Here is a 26826-nt window from a genome sequence, read left to right as displayed (position 1 = left end):
TATCCGGATGATACGTTTTATTTTATGGTTACCGTGACTATGCTATCAACGAGATTTCACTGCATATAACTAACCCGGTTAAAATAATTTATTCTCTATATCGAACGCGGGAAACGTAATTGAAGATATTAACGGAAGATAACTTCTTCGTAATTAACTGGACGTTGTATATATCGAATGGGCGTCTGCTGATACGCAAGGAGCTGTGTCGTCCAACAACTGAAGACTCGCTGTAACGGCGAACACGCGGTGCTGGTGCGTGCGGACATTGAGGGAAGTGAACTGGAACAATTCCGCATAATCTTTCGAAACGAGAACGCCATTAGTGACTGTGAGAAAGAGTTCGAGGTACAGGCGAAAATCTACTATGCGTAGTTTTGTTTTCAACAAATAGATTAATTCCTGGCTTTTCTCCACTAGAATAACAAATTCGTGTGTAATAACTCGGATTACAAAAGTTCGTTGAATTTTGTTATAGTCGACTTTAAGTATTTCGAATTACCCGGTATATCGAACTATTTTTCAGCACACAGGCCTGTTCTTCATAACCGGGTTAGACTGTACGTGCATTATAATAAATATTGACTAAACAAGATGAAACAGTGGCAAATACAAGCAATAAGAAAAAGTATGCGGGTCCCACGCACTGTGGGAATTGATATGTAAGCGAAGCTTTCTATGCTGTTAGCTTTGGTTGGCCATAATTCGCGATGGTGTTGGCGGCGAATGTGCAACTTCTTCAGCATTTAGTCCAATACGATGCTTTAACATCAGCAGTTGATAAACGTTAACTTGCATGCACCACTGCTGTTTGTCTGCGTAGTCCACAGAACACACAGGGAGGCGTGTTTGCTTGAGGAGTTCTGGTGTGTCATTGTTCATAATCTCTGAGGGGATTGAGCATGACCATTGCCTCGCATGGCACATCGAATTGTGCCAGAAGCATTAAATTTTAATCGAATTGTGGTCCTGTATGTAACTCAATTAATTATTCTAATTGTATGCACACACCGTATACATACATTAGCGGTCTGCATCACATTTCGCTGCGTAGCGAAGGCGCTCCTGTTCCGCGCGGCGCTTCTTTCGAACCTCGGTGTCCTCAACGAGGCCACAACGAGGCTTCTGCAACGAAGCTTCTGCATACGTGGCCAGCACGCTATTGAGACACCAGCTCCAAGCACTCTCGTCAGGTTATGGATGATTGTAATGTTTACACTATCACCGCCCAGGAAGCACACAGCTAGCTAGTAGACTTCTACCTTCCAGCTTGATCTAGCTAAAGCCATAGCTAGTGGCCTTCTTTTGCAAGCTGTACTGTAGGCCTAGACCTCTACAGGCCAGCTAGTAGCTCAGCTGATGCTCCCTCCACTTACGGCTAGTAGCCATCTTGTGAAGTACTGCTGCAGCTAAAGTGTAGACATTCAATGTTCAGGGTTGTTTCAGCTTCGCAGGTGCTATAGTTAGCTCTATTTACCTTGGTTACGATCGTGGAAGCTTGAATTCTTATTTTACATGTCACTACAAAAGCACAAACAAGGCAACAACCACAGTAACATTTTCACTTAGGCTGTGGTCGGTATGTTTCTTGTGCCAAGTTACTTTCCAACCAGATGAGCTGTTGCCAATGCCTTGATTTCATGCTACTGTAATATTGCGCAAATAATAAACTGATAATGATTTAAAAAATACAGTGCAACAAAATATTTTTGCCAATACATATCACCTGTAGCGAAATAGTTGTCGCATCGTTCACCTAGAATTGTATTTGTGCACTATGTACTGTTCTACCACACCTTCCGTTTAAACTGGAAGATAACAGTTTTCGTCTAAGCTCGTGCACGCAAAGCCTTTCTAGTGACCAAATGGCATCAGCACTCACCAACTTTAACGTGTACCAAAATTGGTAATCAAACATTATTGGAAGTTCTCATAGAAAGTTTGGCGTCTGCCACTATTTGTGTGTGGCAGAAAAGGGAACGTTTCATAATGCTCTTTTATTTTTAAGAACTTAAGATACAGCTTAAATAAGTGTTGCAATTCAGTCTAAGCACACTCTGAGTGCACATAAAACACTGCAGTCCACGCATTTTGTTAAGCCAGCCTCAGTGTTCAAGCACCATACCTGTAATTTGTTCTACATTTTCAGTCAGAAAGGACCATTATTTTATGACACTAGTGGATCAGTATTAGCATACCATAATATGCATGTCGGCTGTAGCAGTGCACTTAATAAGCATGTCTATCCGAAATATTGCAACAAATGTACAATTCTATCTCCCTCGTTCCACAGGCCATGAGTAGATTGCACTGCATGTGCACCTTATATACCAGTAGACTTGAACAGGTATGAAAATGCATTGATTGATTGATTGATTGATTGATTGATTGATTGATTGATTGATTGATTGATTGATTGACTGATTGATTGATTGATGTTATTTTTTGGCACAAGGAGATGAATATGCATGGATCCATATGCAAAAGCCATATATGCCATTTTCACAAGCAATACAGCTAAGAAATACCAATATCACCTCAGGTAAACTGCACTCTAACAGGTTGCATGCAGTACTAATAATGACAGCAGAACTGATTGCAAGTGTGCGGAAGTGCATAATAAGCGAAATAAAACAGCATGCAGAAAGCCTGTTTCCTTTCTCTGCACAGACACTACCTTCCATAATGGCTCATAGATGCTTAAGGCAGCAGTAAAAATACAATTTAATTCATACATACAAATGTGATGCAGTATGGTTTCTATGAATATGACTAATAGTCCTATTAAATGCAATTTCTTTACAGAGAACTTACAAACCTAATTATCCATGCAACAAAAAAATAAATTTCCGATATGAGCATACTAGCCCACGTCAGCTGACGTAGGTAGCACAAACGACCACTTAAATTAACATAGCAATATAGTAGCACAGTGGCTAGTAATAGCTTTAAGCTGCACTGGCTTATGTCAGGGAAAGAGTTTAAATGTGATAACTCACTATTTAACAAACAAAATGCACCTTTTTTAGCCTTGTTTCTTGTCTCAAATTTATGGTCATTGCTTTCTTTCTGCACCCAAATTGACTCTGCATTATTTCAAGGTCATATTCAATTACAGCTATGAATTGCTTCATCCAAGGTTTTTCTCCTGCAGTGAGAAAGGTATAATGTCATATGAACAGCGATAGCTTACACGAAATTTCAAAGGCAAACTCCAAGTGAAGACAAGTGCTCTGCAAAAAAAAAAAAAAAAGGAATTAACAAAAGTTGAAAAAGATGCAGACTACATTGACTTCACACTACTCTGTGAAAACACTGCAAGCGACACAGCAGTCTTGACAGTCACATGGGTTAGTGCAGTGCAGAAACAAATTCAGTAAAAATAGAACAGTAAAAATAGAACGAAGACCTACTGATGGTTAAGGAGTATATTACACGCAATACTATACACGCAAAAGTAATTTAATGTTCACCACGATTTGCGGATAGGCTTTCTACATTCCACACGGGAACATTGAAACGAGCAGGTTTGTATTAGATTTCTTAGCCCTGAAATTGCAAGTTTCATTAAGGTAATGTTTGAAATGACTTCTTTCTTTTTTTTTTTTTTGCACGCAGAATAGCATGCAGTGCCACTCAGGTCCCTGAACCCCTTCAAAAGCTTAATTTTCGTGAAATGTCGCATATATATGCTTATGAGCTGCTGATGTTGGTTTACTCCCTCGTGAGTTACCTTCAAACAGCATCATAAACTTCTGCTCTTTACCGTCATCATCGTACAAAAGAGGCTCCAGCTGCAGGTGGCTGTTACCTTCGGCGACCGCACTTGTTTGCACCCTGGCATTATTCGCATTGCCTTCATGTCTAACAGTGGAGTACACACACTTACATGAGCTAAACGTGGGAGCATTAGCAGGTTTCTTGCCGATTTGGGGGCCAACGAACGGTGCTAGGTGACTTTCATGCTATATTTTCTATGGTTTCGCTTAATTTTTAGTCTGTATAGTCGCAGCCTGCGAATGTTATGTTTAAATACGGTGCATGCACAGTGATGAATAGTGGGGGCGAGGCTGGCGGAGTAGCCATCTGTCGGAAGCGCCTAGAGCGCTTGCGTAGTATGAGGGATCACGCGGCGCGCTCCTCATTAGTTTGGCTTACGGCGCTAAATAAAAACACTACGCGGCAGACCTCCTGTACATTTCTCTGTGTGCTCTCAAAACGAGGGAACTCTATTACTGTCGAAATAATAATCTTGGGCAGACTGAAAGCACAGAGTCGTTTACAGACGCTATCTCTTTACTGAATACGTACAGTGAAAGCCACTGCGCGTGGTCGCCGCGATGGAGTCTCCCGAACCGGCTTCTTGCCTGAAAGGTCAGCAATCGCAGAGCGCAAACTATAGAAAGTTTTAGTTTAGCGTCCGCAACTATAGCGTACGCTATACGCTATAATATAGCGTACGCTAAGCAGCGCACGTTTTCTACAATTTTAGTTGGCCGGCGATATCTTCGGATCTCAGAGGCCATATGCCATCGTTGCGGCTATTTCGCGCCTTTAGCGACAGGTGGCGCTGACATCTCGAACGTTTCTTTCGTTAGGCTTCGACTCGTTCGAAACGAGCAGCGATCTCGAAAACACCACGAGGTTATCCATAATACTCTGTCGTCGAAGCGGCCTGAGACTAAGCGAAAGCCGTTTACACAGTAATTTGCTACGAACGAAGTGCATTTTACAAAAGCAACGCCAAATTCAATTGGAAGTGGGCAGCCGGGACCGCCGCCATGTTTCCCGCAAGCTCCGCAAACCCCGCAATATAGTGAACTAGAATGTATTCTAGTTCACTATACCCCGCAAAAACGCTAATGCTAACTCGTTTGCGTTGCGTACGCCCGCTATACCCGCTATCTCGTTTAGCGTTCAGCGCATGCGCAGTGACGACCCGCTATATTTTAGCGTACGCAATGGAATAGCGTACGCTATACTAAAACTGTCTTATGTGAACTATGTTCCTACAGTGGGCGGTCTGTATAACCACGTGGCGCATAACAGAAAGAAGCCTCAATGCATGCAGCGATCACACGGGTTTGCGGCGACCAACTGCGCGTCTGCACGTATGTTCGCGCGCATTGTTTCGCTTTCACTGAGAGCGTTTTTTGCACCGTGCCGTGAGCTTTAGGCCGCAGCATGTGAGCATTTAACAGCCCACGAGCAACCATTGTTACATGGACGTTATCAGATCTGTTTAAACAATTTCGTTTTAACGGGGGACTTCGACGCCTACGGCGACTATGATGTGCCGTCGCGACGATTCAATATTTTTTTTCCTTCTAAATTCTTGGACGTTTCAATATTATTTCTAAAGTTGCCTCGCACTGTATGCAGTCAGCGGGTGATTTCACACTGCTTCTCTTTTGTAATTCAGTGCGTTAATTCATAACACAAACATGACCATATGCCATGACTGTATTGTGCTTCTTACCACTCCCTTTCCATTCCAATGAACTTGCCAGTGTCTAGCATCAACAAGTTCACAGACCAAACCGTCGTGACATTAGCAGGGCAGGGAGCGCGGGCGAACGTCTCAGTGCGCGTTTTCTGCTGTTCACCGAACATCGCAGTCCCGGCGCCGTAGCAGAAATATTCCTCGCTTCTGTGCTTGCTGCATACGCGAGTTGTAGCCGATGGCTGTTTGCCGGTTCTAAGTTTCGCAAGCCAAGCTTCACGGAGCTTCTTGTCCTGCGGCTACGGGTGAATAAGGCTGACACCGGGCTCCGTTGCGTACGTCCGGCACTGCGGCACCGAGCAGTGGCCTACCATGCTGCACGCCTCCAAAGGCAGCCACTACCTATTATAGTGATTTTAAATGTTGTCAAGCAGACACCCAAGGCGGGAAAGCCACACCACTTAATCAGAATCACAGCGCAGGTAGAACTTTCGTTTTCAGCTCGCTTCGGCGCTTCCGAACCAGACGACACGGCCGCTGTGTCCACGTGATTGATCCCTCATGCACGTCACGCCGATGGTGGCGCCAGCTTATCCAGTGGTGGAGCTCGCCCCCAATAGTATCTCAACCGCGTATCGAGTCGGTAACGGAATTACACAGCTCCCGTCGTAGCCTGAAAGCCATTACCATATATTCAAGTTGCAAAACGGCAAAAGGGACAATGATCCTGCTAACAAACCTTTAAAAAAACTTCCAATCTGAAACAGGCTCCGTCAATACCTGCATGAACGCGATAATCCGAAACGATAACTGCCGTTCAAATCGTGCAACATGATGATTGCCAACAAAGTAGGAACTGTTCAATCATATAATAAAATCGCTTACCGAAACGAAATAGAACGGTGTTGTTGCTGCCGTTCTTGCAAACACGAACCGAATTTCTCCACTCGAAGACATACATCGCATTAAGCAAGCGAACAGCACCAACAAACCGCCTCCGCCGCTGCCAAAAGTTTCGAAATCGACAAAAAGAGCGCGAAGCGGCGCTGCTGCATGCTGCTTCACCTGCGCTAGGGTGGTGTACATGCGCTGTGCTTGAATAAAGCTCTTAAATCATTGAGTTTCATATTACTGTGTCTTCCATCTTTTCTCATGCTCACTTATTTTCACCTTAAACAACACCTCAAATTTTTTTACTCGCTCTGTAATCGTAATACACTCACACCCTGCTCTTTATGTACAAGATAGATTATGCGCCCTCTTTTGCGGGCTGCAAGTCGCAGCATGCTATCAATGTGACGCCAGATTTGAACCAGTGAACGTGCGCGCTTCGAAACGCGCGTTGGAAATCTACCAAGAACCGGTCTCCGCGCGCTCCATTTGTGGTGCTGATTACGCCACAAGGGGTTTTATATGCCCCATCAACGTAACTATCCCCTCACCACCTTTTTCGCACTATGCCGGCAACTTCCGCGTTTACAAAATTGACCTTTCCGCCATTCACAAAGCACCCTTTCCGCCGTTCACTATTTATTGCCGAGCCGCCTACCCCCTCCTTCCAATTCGTTGAGGCCGCATGACCAGGATCCTCCCCGACAATGCCTTCGAAATTTTGATATTTTTTTCTATGCAAGTTTCTTCACAATGGCTTGGAGACATCAAGTGCTAAGTGCTAGTCATGGCGTTGAAATATTTTGTAACTAAGCGTCTTCGCAATGGCTAATGAGTATAGCTTAGAGACATCAAGTGCTAGACATCTTGAAGATGTCTCAACTATAGCTTGACATAGCTCTAGTTGCTTCTAGCCTGCTCAAGCTGTATCAAGCTAGCTATAGTCGGATACAACTTTAGAAAAAAGGGGAGGCCCCGCCCAGATGACCGAAGCGCGACAGCCGATTGCCTCCGCGACTAAAATAGTCCCGCTGGAAAAATCGTGCTCCTGAAACGCGTAATTCTCGGCATAAATAAAGACTATTGATTTCGGTGACTGGTTTAGCAGAGCTCTTATGTGCTGCAGCACATGCCGGATAGCGACAGAAAAATAACCCCGTGCCTTCTACAACGCTGCCCATCGTCTCCTCTTTTGCTTCACTGCAAGTGACAAAAGTAGAATGAGCAGCTCTGCATGGCTTTTGCGCTTGTTTACATGTACACGGAGTACCTACACTACTCGTTTTCCATGCTTAAAATGAATCAGTTGCTATTGAAAAAGTACTTATATAAAACAATACATTTATCGCAACCATTGCAAACCTGGGGCGAGAATACGGTCGAGGCAGGAAGGTACAAAAATGCTTCATTCATGGTTTTAAATAAATACTCTTGGTTTTAAATAGCATAAAATTTATATTTTTTGGTTTGTGTTTTCACAATTTCACAGCATGCATTCAACAGCTTGCGCGTGCAGTGAGCACTGGTGGACAGCAATCAATCGACGGTGCTACACAGCGCTCGAACACCGTCGCTAGACGCTCGGCTATCTCCCTGCTGACAATGATCGTTCACGCTAAGTTGACGGCGACAAATCTTTGCGTTGAAGGCTTCTTCTGCAAATATTTTCTTTTGAGACAATCGTAAGTTTGTTTCGTGCGCGCACACTTTTCTGATTTCGCCTGAGAATGTTTTTGCTCCATCACTTCACCCCGTCCGACGAAAAACGTAGCGACACAGTACACGAACACAACCGCCCCTAAGAGTAGGCACCAGTCTTTGGAAAACTTTTCTTGTCGTAACTTCACTCGGGAGCGAAATAAAACAACATGGTACAAACACGCAGGATGTGTGTTCGTAGCGGTCGCCGAGGGATCCTGTTTACAGGCAAAGCGTAGCGCAGTGCCAGCGATGCTCGCTGCAATGTTCCTTCACCGGATCACGGCTCAGAATAAACGCACGCGGCACAAATGCCGCACCGTAAGCTCGTAGTAATATTACCGGCATGATAGACCATCACAAACAGTTCTGGAATTCACTCTGACGAGGGGCTGAGGCACACAGCTGACGCGACCTCGCCCAGTTCGAAGCGCGGGCGGCCATCTTCTCTGTCGGCGGGCTCACCGGCCGTCCGGCTGATGACGTTAGTCCAGAGTGCGCGCCCATTGGTGGGCGCTCGTGTGCCTCCGCCTCGGAGGAGCAAACGCCCCCTTTTTTTTCTAAAGTTGTATCCGACTTATAGTAGCCAACTTCTGCTTCCTGGTAGTCCAGCACGCGACCTCCACAGCCCAGCACCTGCACTTCTTGTCGCATAATAACGCAAACACATCACTTACCACAGGCACTGTGAAACGCTGCCGCGGCGGCGTCAGCCGGGATGCGCGGAGGTGAGTGCCTTCAAGTTTATACGGCCGATAAACCTACTGTCCTTACTTTGTATATCTGTGCACCAATTAGCAATTGCAACCGATGCTTCGCCTATCGGGCGGAATAGATTCCTTTGATGCATCAGATGCATGCCTTATCGCGTTACGAATATTTGCTCCCGTTTTTCTCCTTGGGACACTAGCTCACAAGGGAAAATCGTACTGATTTTCCCTTTTTACCATACTTGTAAATTTCCATGGCTTTTGTTTTCACCCTTCGCATCAAACTTATTTCCTCTTTTCCTTTTGACTACTTCTGGTTGTCCAGGCTTTTTTTTCTTCAAAAAAGAGTCGAACTGTCTGGAAACAGTGTTGAAAACGACTTTCATAACAATCAAGTGTTATTTTAGTACAAAAGCTATTAGAAGATTGGCAATTAGAGGCACTGCTATGCTTTGTGAAACAATCCATTATTTGGGGAAAGCAAGTTCATCTGCTTGAAAGCATAGGGAGCCTCATTTGTAATCTCACAGGATCTTTTGCTTGAGCATCACTGAAGGCTAATAAAATCAGGAACTTGCAGCAAAGAAACTGCTGTAGTGCCTCGCATCACATCATGTGGTAAGTGCTCTCCTATAGGGGGAGGATTCAACTCATTTCGAGCCATACACAAGCAGGATCAGACTCATTCTTAATCAAAAAACAACCTTCACACTTGGTTTGCTCACCTATTTAGCCCATTTTGTTGCGATATATTCTTTAGAGGAAAGTTGCCTAGGTTTTCTTGTCATTACAACTTGCTCACATTGTGAATTTGACTCATTATATATAAAAAAAAAAAGAAAAACTTGTTTACACTTTCAATTACCCCGTACAAGTCGCAACAAGTACAATAACAAAAACTTATGCAAACGAAAAATATTCATCCGCTAGAGTGTAGCCCGAAGCTACAAAGGAAACCGTTTGAGGACATTGGGTTTTCTTTTGAGCTTCATGCTGCTGTCGCCGCCTTCAACATATGGCACGTACCCATGAGGGGATTGCTACATTAACGTGAATGACAATTTTCCCTTTACTATGCTTTCTCCAACTTGCAGGATCCCGCTTAACTGATTTGTCAAAACTAGTTAAGTACAGAGATTCTGCACAAGCACAACAGACCTTCGCAAGGTTGAATAGATCACCTTCCTTGGGAAAAAAAAGTGTGAAATGTTGACGCTCCTGTGCACGATGCAAACTGTTTGGATACCCCGTTGACTTTCACCAGGAAACATCCAGGCAGACAAGCCCAGTCACCAACCTGCAGTGATATATCTACTGCCGTTCTTACCCCAACATCCCGTGCCCACATGGCTATCAAAAAAGAAAGTCCTTCGACATTTCACACAGGCATTGAAATCTCCCGTGCGCATCAGACCTCTCGTCTGGTCTCTCTCGCCGCGAAGTTGCGTTAAGAAGGTTATGTGCGTGTGCTACATTGACCCCTGCTGCTGTCTATGGGCTCCGGAGTGTAGGCCTGCCTTCGGTATAACCTGTTCCTTCTTTCCTCGCCAGCTGCCTTTGCAGATTTACCGCACCTCTGGTAGAATTGTTGCCGACTGCACTCATCAAGGCCAGCCACTCATAGCCAACAATGGCCAAGTGGTGCTTACTTTTTGGTGATAGGCTGTTTAGTGTATCGAAAATGCATTATTGAATAGTGATTTGCACATGAAAGCGCATTAAATGCAGCGGCCTGAGAGTTGCGGCATTGGGCTCCTGTAGCTTGTTTTACTTTTGGTTCATGGATGCTGCCATCACGGCCTATTATGCAAACCATTCCTGAATTTTGTGAGCAGTGATGTCAAGCTAAAGTGGTAGTACCATGTATTGGCTGTCACAGTTGCAGAATCTGAACAGACCATGAAGCACTCCCAATGCTTCCATCAGTGTCACAATGTCAGTTATGCATATGAAGTGGGTTCAGATCCAGCAGACAGCACCAGGTGGGTGTGGTTGCCACAGGGGGGCGTGTTTATTTTGACTGGGAACGGTCGAGTCACGGGGCTCAAGCCTTGTAGCCACGGCTCTTCCTTCGGCCACGAGCACGCTCGTACTTGCGTCCCTTTGATCGCACATACGGCCTGGCAAAGAACAAAAAAAGATTACAGTCAGCAACTCTCCAGCAACAGCAATAATAGCTTCACATGTCCAACAAGGATCACAAACGAAAATGCTTTGACAAGCAAAAAAAAAAAATTAAATTATGGGGTTTTACGTGCCAAAACCACTTTCTGATTATGAGGCACGCCGTAGTTGAGGACTCCGGAAATTTTGACCACCTGGGGTTCTTTAACGTGCACCTAAATCTAAGTACACGGGTGTTTTTGCATTTCGCCCCCCATCGAAATGCGGCCGTCGTGGCCGGGATTTTTGACAAGCAAGCTTGCAAAGAGGCACATGCCAGCAACAGACTCTGCCTACAGTCCTGGGCTTTTATAGGTCTAGGTGTGACCTGTGCTGAATGCACAATTGTGTGAGTGTTCAAGAGATATACATTTTTGTTTTAATTTGAATTCTGGGATTTTATTTTCCAAAACTGATATGATTCTGAATTCTGACCACTTGGGAAGCGCTACAACACAAGCACTTGAACTTTTTTGCATTTCGGCTCCATTGAAACGTGGCGACCACCACTGGGATTTCATCCAGATTTTTTTGTTGTAGCCATAAGCTTTGTGGAAAGGACATATTTTGTTGTGGCCATGAACTCTGTGCAACTTTATTTGCATAGTGATGCCATTTGTGTGCCTTCTGTTCAACAAGGAACTAAAATAGATATGTGAAGCTCGTGGTGCTAGTTTTCTGGCATTGGTTTCAATGACTATGCATGATGTTGCAACCAACATATCAGTGTTATTTTTGCACAATGGCCATATATGCCATGAACTTGTTGCTGAAAGACGGGGCTACACAGTGATGCAATTCAGTTCAAATTCGTTTTTCTCAGCTTCATTTTTTTGGATACCACACACTGCCTTGCAGGAGATCTTCATATGTTCTTTCTAAGTACCAGCGAAATCTTTGGTATCAATATATTTGTGTCGAAAGGATCTAACTGGTGATGCTATTTATTTCTAAAGTTGTCGGTTAAATTTTAATTGCCACTAAATACAGATGATAATTAGCAAAAATATTGCAATTATGTTTACATGTTTTTTTTTTGCATTATAAGTGCACTGAGAACAATAAAAATAGCATCACCGGCTAGAGCGACTCTCTGGCGTTCTGGCCGTATCCTTTGTTTTTGCTTTTGACTCAGTTTTTGAAAAGTCCCGTAAAAAATTGACTGAATTTCTGTATTAAAACTTTGCATCATTTGTTCTAATGCAGATATACAAAATCTAATTAGATATTTGCAATCAGCAGAAAAAACTGAACAATACTGTTAAATATCATCCAGTTCATACTAAAATTAACAAAATTGGTTTTGGAACCCACATCTCCCCTTAAGCATCATGGTTGCCACATCTTGTGTGCTTATTTTCAGTGGGCTGTAAAGTATCTACTAATAGTCAAATAGAAAAGTGTTTGCTATCCTTCATTCGTTACGCAATCCAACCACACCTTACAAATGTTTATTGTGCCATTTATTTTTAATTGATGCCTTAAACGAAAGGAAGGAAATGTTAATTATCTTAGGAACTAATTAATCTACACTAGAACTAAGTACATATTTGAAATCAGCACAAAAATATTAATGAGACAACCAAGTTTTATTTATAGTATGCATTTCCAGCTTTACAGAAGCAATGAAAGCACACAAAAATACAAAGATTGAATACTAATAAATACACACAAATGCTGTACCCATTGTTCATACTTTTTCTGTACTGAGGTTGCTTTCAACATGGTCTTCATTCGTATACTTATTTGCCGAGGCGAACATAGCATCTGCACGCCAATGCAAAAGAAACAACAGATAATGTGGGCAGATATATACGCGATAGCCCTGTGCTTCTAGAGCCATCACACCTGGTACTGCCAAGGCATCTGTCACGACCACCCATGCAGCCACGGCACTTGGACGGGGGGCCCAGGGATGCAGGGTATTGTCGCAGACCTCCCAACTTTACATCAACGCAGCACTGTAACCCAATGCGGAGGGCTGTCTGTCAAGCACCGATTTACCGTATTTACCTGCATAATTTGTGCCCTCCTAACATTTAGCCATCTTTACAAAAAAAGAAAACTCATTTTGCGCTCCATGTCCCGCCCGAGCCAGCTCGATGGCACGTGCGCACGGAGACTGCACGGCCGCGCCCCTCACTGAGCAGGCAAGCGCAGTCATGCACAAGACGGGATGCGAGTGCGAAGTCCCTTCTTCCGAAAATTTTGTTCTTTTCTCCGGAAGCCCACGAACTACAGTCCCTAGAATGTTATATTCTAGGGACCGTACCCGAATATGCGAACCTGTTCAGGGGTTGTTCGAACTGCTGGAGCGTTTGCCTCCATCTCCCCTTTTCTCTCGCCATGAGAATGCATGCAGGCGACACAGCATGGACTATTTTCTGCAACGTAGGCATGCGAGGGCCAGTCGCACTAACTTTTCCCCTCGTTGCCCCTCATTCTCTGCGTCCGCGCTGCCGCGCATCTTTGGTTGATTTCGGAAGTTTAGGTTTCGCCATCAGCCAGTCGTGTTCTCGCTGTTCACTTGCAATGGGCTACAATAACTATACAGTTGAACCTCGCTACAACGAAACTGACGGGGCGCGCGAAAAATTTCGTTAAAGCGAAATTTCGTTGAGGCGAAAACAGGCCAAAAACACTGTCAGGTTGGACCACATAGTCCCAAAACATCATTTATTTCCAAAGAAGTCGGTCAGCTTCTTCTGCTTCTTTTTTTTTGCCACGAGTGCAGTGGCGCGGCTTTCGCACTCGGTGAACAGTTGCATCGCGACGTCGTCATCGTGAGCACCGAAAAATCTGCGGATCACATCAAAAGCATCCATCACTTTTATTGCAGGTGGTGGCGCTAAGTCCTCTGCGTCGCTGTCATCATCCGATGATGCGTCGTTGTGGCGAACGCCCTCAATTATAGCTTCGTCACTCAGCTCCTCGTGAGCTAGCACTTCACTGTCAACAGCGATGTAGTCGCCGATGTGAACATCGGCCGGCACATCTCCGGAGTCCTGAAGGGCTGCCCATGCCGCATTGGCCTCTGTGGAGGGTGGAGCAATTGTACTGCAGCCTTCCTCGTCCGACGTGGAGTTCGCTGCCAGTTGAGCATCGGAGTGAAAGCCGGCGTGCACAAAACAGTTGTAGATGATACTGCGACTGGTTGCCGTCCACGCTGCTGAGACCATCTGTACAGCCATGTACAAATCCACTTCGATTGCCCGACCGGTGTCGATGTTTAACACCAGCCGCTGAATCAGTCGCTGTCGATAAGCGCTTTTAACGCTATTGATGATACCTTGATCCAGCGGCTGGATTAAAGCCGTGCAATTCGGCGGGAAGAATCTTACTTCCACGCTTTGAAGCTGAACGTCTTCAACATTATGCGCTGAGCAATTGTCGATGAGCAAACAAACCTTACGTTTCTTTGCCGTCATGTCACGGTCGAAAGCGGTTAGCCACTCTTTGAAAACGGCCCGTGTCATCCAAGACTTCTTATTGGCAACATATTTGACGGGCAGGCTCTTGCCACCTTTGAAGCACCGCGGCTTCGCACTTTTGCCTATCACCAGTGGGCAGCGCTTGTCAGACCCGTCCATGTTGCAGCACAGGAGCACAGTCACACGCTTTTTGCTATGCTTCCCTCCGCTGCATGGCTGGCCCTTCATGTGAAGCGTCTTGGAGGGGAGGAGCTCGAAGAAAAGTCCCGTTTCATCGGCATTGTATATGTCTGATGTGGCATATTTCTCCATTAATTCCGGCACAGTAGCTGATGCCCAAGCAGATGCAGCGTCGGCGTCTGATGAGGCCGACTCCCCACACAGCACTTTAGCGACGATTTCATGCCTGGCCTTAAAACGGGTCAGCCACCCTGAGCTGGCTTTGAAATCATTGATGCCCAGCATACAGGCATAGCCAAGTGCCTTTTGCTGCAACATGTTTCCGCTGACCGGCATCTTCTTTGCGCGCACGTCGAGGAACCACGTGTACAGAGCCTTCTCAAGGTCCTCATGAGCCGCTTGCGTCAGCTTTTTCCGCTTCGCGGATGTCCCCGAAGAAAGAGCTTGCGCTATCGCGTCTTTCGACTTCAAGATCGTTGACAGCGTGCTCTGTGAGATGCCGAAGTCCGCTGCAACATCTCCCTTTTTCCTGCCACTGGATGCCGCGCTGATAATCCGTGCCTTCTCTTCAAGCGAGAGGAACTTCCGCTTTCTAGATGAAGTCGCCATGCTCGCATTCATTACAGCGCACTAGCAGCACAAGCACGAGTGAAAAAAACTAGGGCAAACGCGCTGCTGTTGCCAGGCTGCTGCGTCCTTTGGCAACGGATTGGTTGCGGCTCTGAATTGGATTGGAAGAAAACGGGAGCTTGCCCCCGCGCCTTGTCGCAAGGCAGCCAGCCCGATAGTCATCAACACCAAGCTATGGCGGTGATCATGTGCGTTTCAGTGAGTGGATTAGTTTGGTCCAGCGAATGTTTAGCGAAACAAAGCAGCGTGGGCCTATGGAAGTACATAGATGGGCGGCGATATGCTTGTTTTATTGTAAGATATATTTTTAAATCGAGCTTCGCATAGCAAAAATTTCGTTGAAGCGGAAACGCGCCCCAAAAATGGTTCGTTGTGATGAGAAATTTGTTCCATTACTTTGTATAGCGAGCTGACGGGGAATTGGAAATATTTCGTTGAAGCGAAAATTTCGTTGAAGCGACGTTCGTTGTAGCGGGGTTCGACTGTACGGCGAAATTCAAGCTCGCTGTTATTGAGTTTGCCGAAGAAAACGGAAACTGTGCCACTGCCAAGCACTTCATCGTGAATGAGAGTCACATTCGGTACTGGAAAAAGCAGAAGAGTTTGCTTGTAAATACAAGACCTGGAAGGAGAGCGTTCCAAGGACCGAAGCAAGGAAAGTTTCCTGCCATTGAACAAGACCTTTTCAAATATGTGCGAGAGCTTAGGTTCTCCGGTATCGCCGTGTCGTGCGAGATGCTGCAGTTCGAGGCAAGAAAGATAGCGCAGGAGGAAGGGGTCCCTGCTGCAACATTCAAGGCAAGCAGAGGGTGGGCGACGAGCTTCATGAGACTCCATCAGCTGTCTCTCAGACAAAGAACGACCCTCTGCTAGCAGTTGCCACATGATTACAAGGAGACGGTTGTTCTGTTTCACCGTTATGTGATTGGGTTACGCAAAACTGGAAACTTCAACATGTCCCAGATTGGGAACGCAGACGAAACCCCGTTGACCTTTGATATGCCACCTAACACAACAGTGAGCGAGAAAGGCGTCTCGACCGTTCCTATAAAGACAACCGTCTGTGAAAAGCAATGCTGCACAGTTATGCTTACCGTGACAGCTGATGGCCGAAAACTACCGCCGTTCATGATCTTCAAGGGGAAGACATTGCCCAAATTGAAGGTTGTATTCACATCCGCGCAAGAAAAAGGCTGGATGAATGAACAACTGGCTCGACACTGTCTGGGGTAAGCGACCAGGGGCCTTAAGGCACATTCACACCGAAAGGGGAGCGTCTAAGCGGACAAGCGAGTATTCAAAGCGGCGAGGCGGCGAGCACCTGCGCCTGTTCAGACCAGCCGCGTTGTCTGGCTATCCGTGCTGCCGGGAAGGCGGGGCATCTCGCAATTTCTTTAGCAATTTCAGGGACGTGCTGCCATCTCGCAGCACTTTGGGTTTGTGCGCGCACTTTCAATATTTTTTTCTCCGTGGGTCGGCGCGCTCCCGTCCGCTATCTACTTCTGCAAAATGATGAGCTCAGACGAAGAAGACGAGATTGTCGGCATTTTACTCGCCACTTGTCTAGTAGATTTTGAAGATTTGTTACAGCGCAACACAAGACAAGGACAAAAGAAGGTATAAAGCGACGACACGGCGCCGTGTCATCGTTTTATACCTTCTTTTGTCCTTGTCTTGTGTTGCGCTGTAAAAACCTTACTATGAATCCCAACCAACTGGCCCAACTTGCCGTTTTGACGCTTTTGAATAGCAGAAGCGAAAAGCACAGAGAAAGATATTCGTTTACATTCCTTCACCAGCGCTTCCGCAGTGTCGGGTTCTGATTGGCTGCGGCCAAAGCGGCCAACTTATCTGCGCGGAAAAAATCGACACGGGCGCGATCCGGCCAAGCGGCCGCGTATTTTCCGCAAAGCGGAAAATCCGTGGCCGCTTGGCCGGATCTGCTCGTCCGCTCCCGTATTTTCCGCAAAGCGGAAAATCCGCAGCCGCTTGGCCGGATCCGTTTGTCCGCTCTGCTTTCGGTGTGAACATGCCTTTACTGCGACTGCCATCGCTGTTGGTGCTCGACAGTTTCAAAAGCCATCTCGTGGACAGTGTAAAGAAGTTGCGGGACATGAGGACCAACCTGGCTATTATCCCAAGCGGAGTAACATCTATTCTGCAGCCCTTGGATGTCTCCGTAAATAAATCCTTCAAGGACTACGTGCGCAAGATGTACGTGGAATGGATGGCCAGCGGAGAGAATGGGCTGACTGCCACTGGCAGAATAAGGAGACCACCACTAGAGACTGTCTCCGAGCGGATACTCCCAGCGTGGGACCTGGTTTCTCCCACTATTGTCGAGAAGAGCTTCAAGAAGACGGGGCTGTCGAACACGCTCGATGGAACCGAGGACGATGCACTTTGGGAGGACTTTGGGAGGGCGATGACAGCGGCTGCGACGATGATTCTGAGTCAGACTTCTTGACCAGTGATTCCGACGAGACCATGCATGACCGGATCTGGCTGGTTAAAGTATATGCTAATTCTGTTAAATAAACTACCCTTCGTTTATGCTATAATTTATTTTCTTACTGTATATATAGCATGCGTTACTACACATATTGAATGTCATTTCGGATGTGCTTGCAAAATCTCAGCGTAATTTGCGCACGCCCTTTTGAGAGCTCTAAGATTTTTTTGCAAACGAGATGCATTTATTGCAGAACTTCATGCAACACTCGTAAAATTGTCAGACGATCCCAAATTTGTTAACTTTACAAAAATACTTGGGAGGAGTAGCGGTTATGCATCATAAACATTACTTTTTTTCACATTTCTTTCAATGTTTACTACTGTAGATCCCGATACAACCAGTTCAACAATATAAGGTTGCTTAGCATGCATAGGGGGCAAAAATAATCGGAATGGAGGGCCACACACCGTGCACAATATCTGGAAGACAATGGGTTTAAAAAAGACCGTGAGGAGAGTCAGTACTCACTTGGTGTGACTGTGGGGGACTCCAGGAGCCGGTCCAAAGTGACGGCAAGCCTCGCGCGAATTCCGAGGTCCTGGGCACAAGCAAGAATTAAGCTGCACATTAGCAACGTTCATAGAATTTTCTCACATTCACAAGTGTATTAACACATCCGTTTCCCGTTCGCCCTTGCATGCTTTCTTTTATTTTCCTGCCCAAATTATTAGCCTTGTGACCTTGCATACACTGCTAATTGCTTTTATTTCTACAAGTCTTGGTTGTAGTTGGTATATTTAAAAAACTAAATCTACCCTGTAAGACAATTTCAATCACCTGTTGCAAGCTGTTTACAACTTTTTGTCTCGGGTCCACTTTCCAAATTTGACGAAGATTAATGTTCTTTATTCCACTCAATGCAGACAACCACTTGAGAATTTCGAAGCGTCGAAAGCTTGCTTTTGCATTACATATGAACAAATACAACTATGATGCATCTCGTCATAGGAACGAACATTAAAAGAACATTTTTCCGCTGAACTGCTGCTTAGCAGTATCAGCCAAGTTCTGACATGCCCACGAACCACATGCATTCAGTTTTCATAGGTTCAAAGCAGAAACTTTCCAAAATTGAAATTAGGGCTGCTTATGAGACTGACAACAGAAATGACAAAACTCCTAAGAAACTAAAAATGTAATGCATACCAGATTTCTAATTCTGCATTTGCAGACTAACTCCACAAAAACTGCAAATGGGATGCTGGCTTACGTTTAATTAAACTGACAACTTCACTTGTTCATCCAGCAATGCATGCAGTTCTCAATAACACTGGAATCTACTTTGCACTCTCCAGCTTAGCATGTAAGTTACCATATTTATTCAAATATAAGGCGAGGTTTTTCCACAGAATCACTATCCTAGATGTCACTCCCTGCCTTATATGCGAGGGTGATAAATTCAGCAACTGTTTCAATATAGTAGCAGCACAATATTTCCGGTGATCCAGATAATAGACAGCAGCACAAATGTAGCTTGTAATACGGGTGTAGCAAGGTGCATTTTCAACTGTGATTGGCTCCCTTCCGTGAACAAGCCAATCGCAACTAAAAATGCCCTATTAAACAACTACAAACTTTGCTTAAGTGAGGCCGTGCTTACATCCCACCAAAACAAAGCAAATGGAGTTGATCATTGTTGCCACCAAGAGAGGTAAGTGCCACCTTGAGAACTAGTGAAGGGCTGCCATAGAACATGCCAGAAAGGGCATTTACTTGGATGTGTTTAAGTTTATGAAGGTTTTTTTCACTGTCCTTGCATGTTAGGTTAGATGTGAACTTCTTAAGTAGGTTGCAACCACCGACCTACTTTTCGGACATTACGTCGCTTCCCCTAGCCTCCCATATCCGTAAGCAATCATCACTATTTGAGACACCATAAAGCACGCTGTTCCATCTTTAGGACTACGTTTGTAGATAGCGTGAAAACTTTAATAACGCTATGAACAGAATGAGCAAAAACAAACAAAGTGAGGGATGCACAAATATTGCAAGCTATTTGCAGTATGGAACGGTCATCAATACCCGTCACAATGGTAACTTTAAAAGAGCGTGCTGCCCAGCCACTGTGCAATCAATTTCTGAAAAATTCTTTTTGGTATGGGTAAATATGCCAATCACTCATTGTGAGACACTGTTCTTTGCTTGGACATTGTCATGGGGCATGCCGAAAATAGGCGTTTTTGGTGGGGATAATGTGACCAATGCCTTTAGTACCCCTAACCGTGCCAAGACATACTCCAGGAACTCCCCCCCCCCCTCCTCCCCCCCGTCCCTGCAGCCCAGCTCCCTCAAGTTATCGCTCATGAGAGATGTTTTACGTGACACTTTCCTGTCTACCCACAACAGTACTCATCACTGTTCCAGGCAGCTGCATTAGCATGCGTCTCCTGCTTTACAGAAGACGAAAGCACACAAACATACAAAGACTGAATACTCATAAATACACACAAGCACTACCCATTGTTCATACTTTCTGTACTCAGGTCGCTTTCAACATGGTTTTCATTTGTATACTTAGTTACAGAAACGGACATAGTATCAGCATGCTAATGCAAAAGAAACAACAGATAATGTGGGCAGATATATACGTGATAACCCTGTGCTTCTAGAGCCATCACACCTGGTACTGCCAAGGCATCTGTCACGACACCCTATCACCATCACTGTTGGTCTGAAGTCGACCACCCATGCAGCCATGGCACTTGGACGGGGGGCCCAGGGATGCAGGGTATTGTCGCAGACCTCCCAACTTTACATTAAATCGGCACTGTCATCCAATGCGGAAGGCTGACTGTGAAGCACTAAGAGGCGACGCTATCAGTCTAATCAACATGCACACGGCACGAAACGAAGGTGAACAGGACAGGTGGCCCGGTGTAAAGGTGCCTCAAAAACATACACTTAGTGCCACCTTCGAACTGTTTCTTAAACCTGTCCTTGTCTTTTATGTATCATTTATGTACCAGAGTGATGAACCAACAAGCCCAAGCAAAAGTCTCTTAAGTATCTTATCTCTTTTGGCAATTACCAGATTCCAAAATGTTTAAAAAGTAGCTGTAAATGTCTCTGAAGCAGCCAGTAGAGTAGCCAAAAACCAACTAAATCACACTATGCAAACTCATTGCATTTACGTGCAATGTTTAAACAGTTATGAATAAATGTCTAACATTTAACTGCACATGCCCTACACTAGGAAGTGTTGACTAAATGCTTCTGTCACCAAGGGTATGCAATGCAGAATAGACCACTTTCACGACTGACTACACCACAGCTGTTGCAAAGTGCATGAGGGTTAACTACGGTAAGAAGCATGTTCCGTTTGTAACATGACAAACTTCCCTAGCCCTTGAGATCAAAACGCAGGGAGGCAAGAATAAAAATATTCCGTAACACTAATCAATCCACAGTAGCATTGTCCTCAGTGTGCCCCTAAGTGCTGCCTTGAAGCCAAGCACAGCACAAAAGCAACTACAGTCAATGACCGATTTTTCAGACATTCCCGATAATTCCAACGCATTTGTGGCGGTACCGCACAGGTGGTTCTGGATGCTGAAACTCTTCACAGGCCGATTTTCCAGACTTTTTGCCATGACCGCAGGTCTGAAAAGCCTTAGCCAAAGGGATCACAGCTGCCATTTTGATGATCTTGCAGCCTCCAACCAGCTCTCGCACGCCGATCCACTGGCAGCCATATGCACCACAGCAATGCTAGGTGGCAGCTTTGACATTCACTACTAGGCTACCTACTGTTTGGTGCCGTGTTTTTCATGGAAAGCATTTGTGGCCGTCAACAATGGCACCAACTCCACCTCTGTCATTCTTGCTGATGGCTCCAAAGTGCGAAAGCACGGGATTAGTTCAGCGTAGCATGATGTCGATTTCCAAAAGTCAGCTGCACCGCAATACAGCAGTGTTACGCGGTGAAGCATACAAAAAGTGAAAAGGGCCCATTGTCACGGGACACAGTATGCATTTTATAAGTATGCACGCATGCATACGCTGTCTCTTGTCACAGCATGAACACTGATGCGCCTAATAAGCGTACTGGCAGGTTTGCAGAGCTATTTCAGACATTTGTTGCAGGCCGCTGAGAACGCGTTTCCAGATTTACAGACACCCTTGAGGGCAGCAAAAGGCATGCATTCAATTTTTCGAACCGCCCGATATTTCGCACATTTTTGCAGGCCCCTAGAAAGTAAAGAAAAAAAAATGGGACATTTACTGTATAATCATAGCACTACAGAGACGCTGCTTATGCAATCCCGAGTGTGGCAAGATGCCGGGCTGTCCACCTACTAAATTCGGTGACAACCTAATGGTACGTTAGGATGGTAGTTTCCACCACATTTTTGCGCATCGAGTTAATCCGCTCTCAACTTCGACCTGCTGGGACTGCGATCGAGATCTAGCGGAGCTCCAATGACGTGGCTTCTGTGGTCAAGCATTGTTGGTGTGGCGCTTGCCACAGCAAGCAGCTGGCAGGCACATTGGCGCCTGCACACCTTGTCTTCAACGGAAGCACACCATGTTTCCTTTGTCAGGTTCCAACAGCTCCATTGAGCTGCTCCCTGTTCGGCTTGTGCCCACTTTTTCTGGTCCCAATCAACAGAGGGCTCAGTGTAATTGCAATCAGTCTGAGCACAATAGGAACCAAAGAATGCTCCATCAGAAATGCGCCGCCACCACCGAGAGTTTGCATAGCTGTGCTAGCCAACTGTTTGCAGATTTCTGTTACATCACGGTGGGGGCGAACTTTCTTCAACATCGGTGTCCTTGCGTTGGTTTCCATTGAGTCGACCTTGAAAGGACCGGTGAAATTAGTGGAATCACCCAACAGGCTGAATGAAAAGGCAGAAAACGCCAGAAACACATCAGTGGCTCATCAATCAGTAGTACAGTCGCCGACTGATTTTTCGGACTCTAACAATTGCGACGTGCTCGATTATTCGGTCTGCTTCGCGGCACCGCCATTCTCCCCACAGACCATAATGTACAACAACTGCTGAAAGTTTGGACACCTTGCAACCTCTCGTCTGATTTTTCGGAGACTCCTTGAGCCAACTCGATAGAGAGCACCATGCACCAACTCTGACCGGTGCATGGTTCGACTTGCTGAATGCCATTTTTGTTTTGAACGGAGCTGCCTTGCTGCCCCACGAAGTGGCGCTACTGCAAATCTCCGCTCACCATCATCGTTTCAGCCTGATTTGTAGCTACAGTAGTTTCAGTCTCAGCTCAGTAAGCCATGTCAAGACAATCCAGCAGCTTATTTGTTTCTTTCTTCGTGCCAACGCTGCGAGTAGGCCGCGTTTTTCGTTTGTGCAACTGGTGTAGGCATGGTGGTGTTTGCTTTGTGTGCTGTGTCAAGGTTGCAGTGATGCAACGCGGCATACGGAAACATCGTGTCGAGTGTCTAATGGCAGCGACAGTGCCCGCGCAAACTGCACTGGGGCAGGCCGGCAAGCGTGTGCCGGGAGGCCTAGGATTTGTCGCCTTCCGATATGCTCCCTACTGACGCCAAAAAGGTTCTGCCGAGACCTGCGCAGTGGTTGCATTGCGATTCCGGACACCATCTTATTTGACGGTTTCACAGGTGCTGATACTGCTGTACTGACATGTGCGGAACTCAACGAAGGCGAGATCATTCGTCAGGTTTCTGCTGCGCCGCCGGACGATGACTCCGAGTCGGAAAATGACGCACCATGTGCTACGCTTCCGTCGCATGCGGAGCGCATACAAGCAGTGACTGTGCTTTCAGCCGACTATAGTGACCGTATGACCCTCTCCTAGATTCACGTTTATCTGATTGCACGTAAATGGAACAGCGTGCAACAGCGCATTCACGATTTCTTCAAGCCTACTGCCGAGCCTGAATAAATGCGTGGAAATAAAGGATTTCTTTCTTTTTACTTAATCTGCTTTTTCGGACACCTGTTTAATCGAACATTTCCGCAGTCCTCGTGAGGTCCAAATAAACGGTCGGCGACTGTATCAGATTCTGAAGCTTGGGGATTTACGTGGTTAAAAACATGACCTGATAATGAGGCACACCACAGTGCAGGGCTCCGAATTTTGACCACCAGAGGATCTTAAATGTGGCCTCGATGCACGAGAAATGGCCGTTTTCGCATTTCGCTCCCATCAAAATGCGGCCGCCCTGGCCAGGATTTGATCCCGTGACCTCGTGCTTAGCAACGCAACGCCATAGCCGGTAAACCACCGTGGCAGGTAATTTTATCTAATTTAATGTGCACCCAAATTGAAGGCACATTTCATTAAAAAGTAGTGTGCCTCCCACTATGGCAAATCAGAAATAAGATTAAATCTGAGTTCACCTTAACAGAACAGAAACTTATTTACATTTAATGCTAATGGTCGCTTACACACACTATCTATTACTGTCTATGAACTGCAACTATGTTGTTATCCTTTAGGCCCATTCCATTCCTTCGGCAAAGACCAAGTAGCAAAGGTAACTAAGGAGGCAACAGAAAGAGACCCTTTTCTTAATTTGCGAGGCTACTTCTCTGCAAAGTATACTTGTCCAACTAATGGCAGCCCCAGTCACTGCTCAAACGAAAATGTAGTGACAGCAAGCACACAGTGGAGCTGGTGCCTCGCATACATTTTCACCACGAGAGCTGCGTCCACATAAGCTAAAGCACCCGCACGTGCCAATTGCAAAAATGAACACAATGCAATGAGCTCGAGAAAGTGCCTTGCAAGAAATCTGGCTCTTCACAATCATGAAAAGGTTCTGGTGCGACACAAAGCGACGAAGCTCACCCTGCATGAGAACGGTGCCCTTGCCCTTGGGGGCCTTAACAGCCAGCTCGTCAAAGGTGAGGATCTCACCACCAGCCTTCAGGATGCGAGCACGGGCCCTCTCGGTCACCCGCAAGGCGCACACCTGCAAACGTGAAAGGATTGGAAGTTGTGCTTGCCGGCATACTCTGCGAAATGCGCCAACAATAAGGGGTATGCCTCGGCAATGTGCCGATTCAGGCTAGCTGACAGGTTCATAGTATTTTAGCAGGGTGAGATGCAAGACAAAGTAGACAACACATGCGACGACTCAAAACTGAAGTTTGTGCCTTGCACAGGGCAAAGTGCAGGAAGGGAAAATGGGGGTTGCAAATCAAGATTAAGAAAAAAAAAAGTGGTATGTGTCATGCACAAGGTTAACTGGGCTTGAGTAAACTAATATATATATATATATATCATGGGGTTTTATGTGCCAAAACCATGATCTGATTATGCGGTACACTGTAATGGGGGAGACTCCGGAAATTTGGAACGTGCACCTAAATCTACGTACACGGGTGTTTCGCATTTTGCCCTCGTCGAAATGCAGCCACCGTGGCCGGGATTCAATCCAACACCATAGACGCTAAGCAACTGCGACGGGTCTCCAGTAAATTCTGTGCATGCGCAATCGTGGTGGATGGTAATCTGTAACACAGTTCTAAATCTCCCTAAGGTGTACAGGGAGGAAGTGATGTTAGCAAATGTTAGAATGCGCAGCACAGCAAACCAACAGTGCTTGCATTGTCAACGCTGTGGTTGCATCCAGTGCCCTTAGAATGGCACGAGGCTGCACTTTCGCCGTTTCATTGTGCCCACAGGGTTCAACAACATTTGCATGGTGGGCGACCCTTTCCCGGGATAATTCACCAAACAAACTGCTGGGCCAGGATATGCCCGTGCCCATTTGGACAACCGGTGATGAACTGGCAGCTGCACAGTTTTGAATACATGTCCTCCGGGAGTCATGGCACTCACCTACGAGGCCACGGCTGTGGCCCAGAGAGGGGGGGTACGCCATGTCAGTCCCACCAACAGCTAGTCGGGCATTACAGTGTAATTTGTAAGCACCTAGCAGGTACTTAGCCCAGTGAAACAGTTGGGACTGGTGAAAGTAACGCCAGTTTACTGTCGATTGGCAAAGGTGTTGGGCTGGCTGTCACATTTTTCTTCAAAGTGCGGCGCCTACACAGCGCATTTATTGTGTTGTGCTATGATCCACGTTTCAAGATAAACTGCACGGTTGTACCGGCATGCACTGCTCGCAAATTAGCATTGGCCAGACTGACAGCTACGGTTCGGCTCAGGGGTAACTTTAAAAGTGCAGAAGCGCAATCAACGAAATGAGCATCTCACGCAAACACAAACACGCGACTAACGTTTCACTAACGCTGCCACTGCAGCGCAAGCTCTCGACCGGACTTTACTAGCACGAGCACACCGACATGCGAAAACCAGTCGGGATACTCACGCGCAGCTTTGGCAGCTCGTAGATGCGCAGATCATCGGTCACGGTGCCGACAATCACGGCGATGAGGCCCTCCCGCCCGGGCTTCTTCATGAAGCGGGCCTGCAACGGCACAAACGTTCACGTCGTGTCAGCACCACCGCTTGCAAGTGCCCACGACACTGCACATCGACCTATCGAAAGAGAGCAAAACGTACCACGCGAGCCACCGACATCGACGGCCGGTTGATGCGGCTCATGAAGAGACGCCTCAACACAATCTTGTTAAACTTGGAGTTGGTCCTGCGGGCCAGGAAACGGTAGACCTGCGAAAACGTAACGATGTGTTCCAAGCCGGCTCGATCTCGCGCCGAAGCCACAGACTAGAGCGCATCGCGCAAGGAAAGCGATAACAAACCTACCGCTAACAACAAGACAGCGCTTTAAAGGTTGCATGCACGCGACACTAGGAGAGATCAGGGAGTTTTAACTCAAAAGCTCGCTAACTTACCTTAACTAGGAGGCCGAGGTAGACATTCTCGCTCTTCGGCCGCGTCCTGCGGACCTTGCGGTCGTACTTGTGGCATATATCGATACCCTGCGCGCGGAAAGGACATCGCCAGGAATTATAATTTATTGTGATAAAAATCGGGTGTGATCCCAGGCGGAGTATCGACCCGATTTAATGGATATAAATGTCGATTCACACGACGAGATACTCACCATGGCGGATATACACGCGAAGAGAAAAGGATCACGGGAAGCAATGAGCGACTACGACTTCGGCCGTGTTTCGGCTCAGAATGGCTAGCTACAGCTTATAGAGTTTTTTAATTATAGTATTAGTTTTTATTTTATAAATAAAACACTCACTTGTTAAAAAAAATAAACTTTTATGTCAGAGAAATAGCAAT

At 46.1% G+C, this 26826-nt stretch overlaps 1 protein-coding gene across 1 annotated transcript; it reads right to left on the bottom strand.

The window, feature by feature from the left end:
- Positions 1–10729: 10729 nt before the first annotated feature.
- Positions 10730–26693, bottom strand: RpL18 (ribosomal protein L18). The gene is made up of 7 exons (XM_075701965.1): positions 26636–26693; positions 26424–26510; positions 26131–26238; positions 25937–26035; positions 24448–24571; positions 18130–18199; positions 10730–10862 (listed from the first exon to the last, which is right to left on the bottom strand). The coding sequence occupies exons 1-7, from the start codon at positions 26636–26638 to the stop codon at positions 10787–10789; spliced, it is 567 nt and encodes a 188-aa protein (XP_075558080.1). The 5' UTR covers positions 26639–26693; the 3' UTR covers positions 10730–10786.
- Between the last annotated feature and the right edge of the window lie 133 nt (positions 26694–26826).

This window comes from Dermacentor variabilis, chromosome 8 (genome assembly GCF_050947875.1).
Source record: "Dermacentor variabilis isolate Ectoservices chromosome 8, ASM5094787v1, whole genome shotgun sequence".
NCBI lineage: Eukaryota > Metazoa > Arthropoda > Arachnida > Ixodida > Ixodidae > Dermacentor > Dermacentor variabilis.
Note: the sequence above shows the minus strand (reverse complement) of the source record. Positions and strands in the feature narration are given on the sequence as shown.

Excerpts from the sequence above, each read along its gene's own strand:
- RpL18 (XM_075701965.1), bottom strand. Across the intron at positions 26,036-26,130 it reads CGATGTCGGTGGCTCGCGTG|GCCCGCTTCATGAAGAAGCC; the intron begins GTACGTTTTGCT and ends GTGCCGTTGCAG. Across the intron at positions 24,572-25,936 it reads ACGAGCTGCCAAAGCTGCGC|GTGTGCGCCTTGCGGGTGAC; the intron begins GTGAGTATCCCG and ends TCACGTTTGCAG.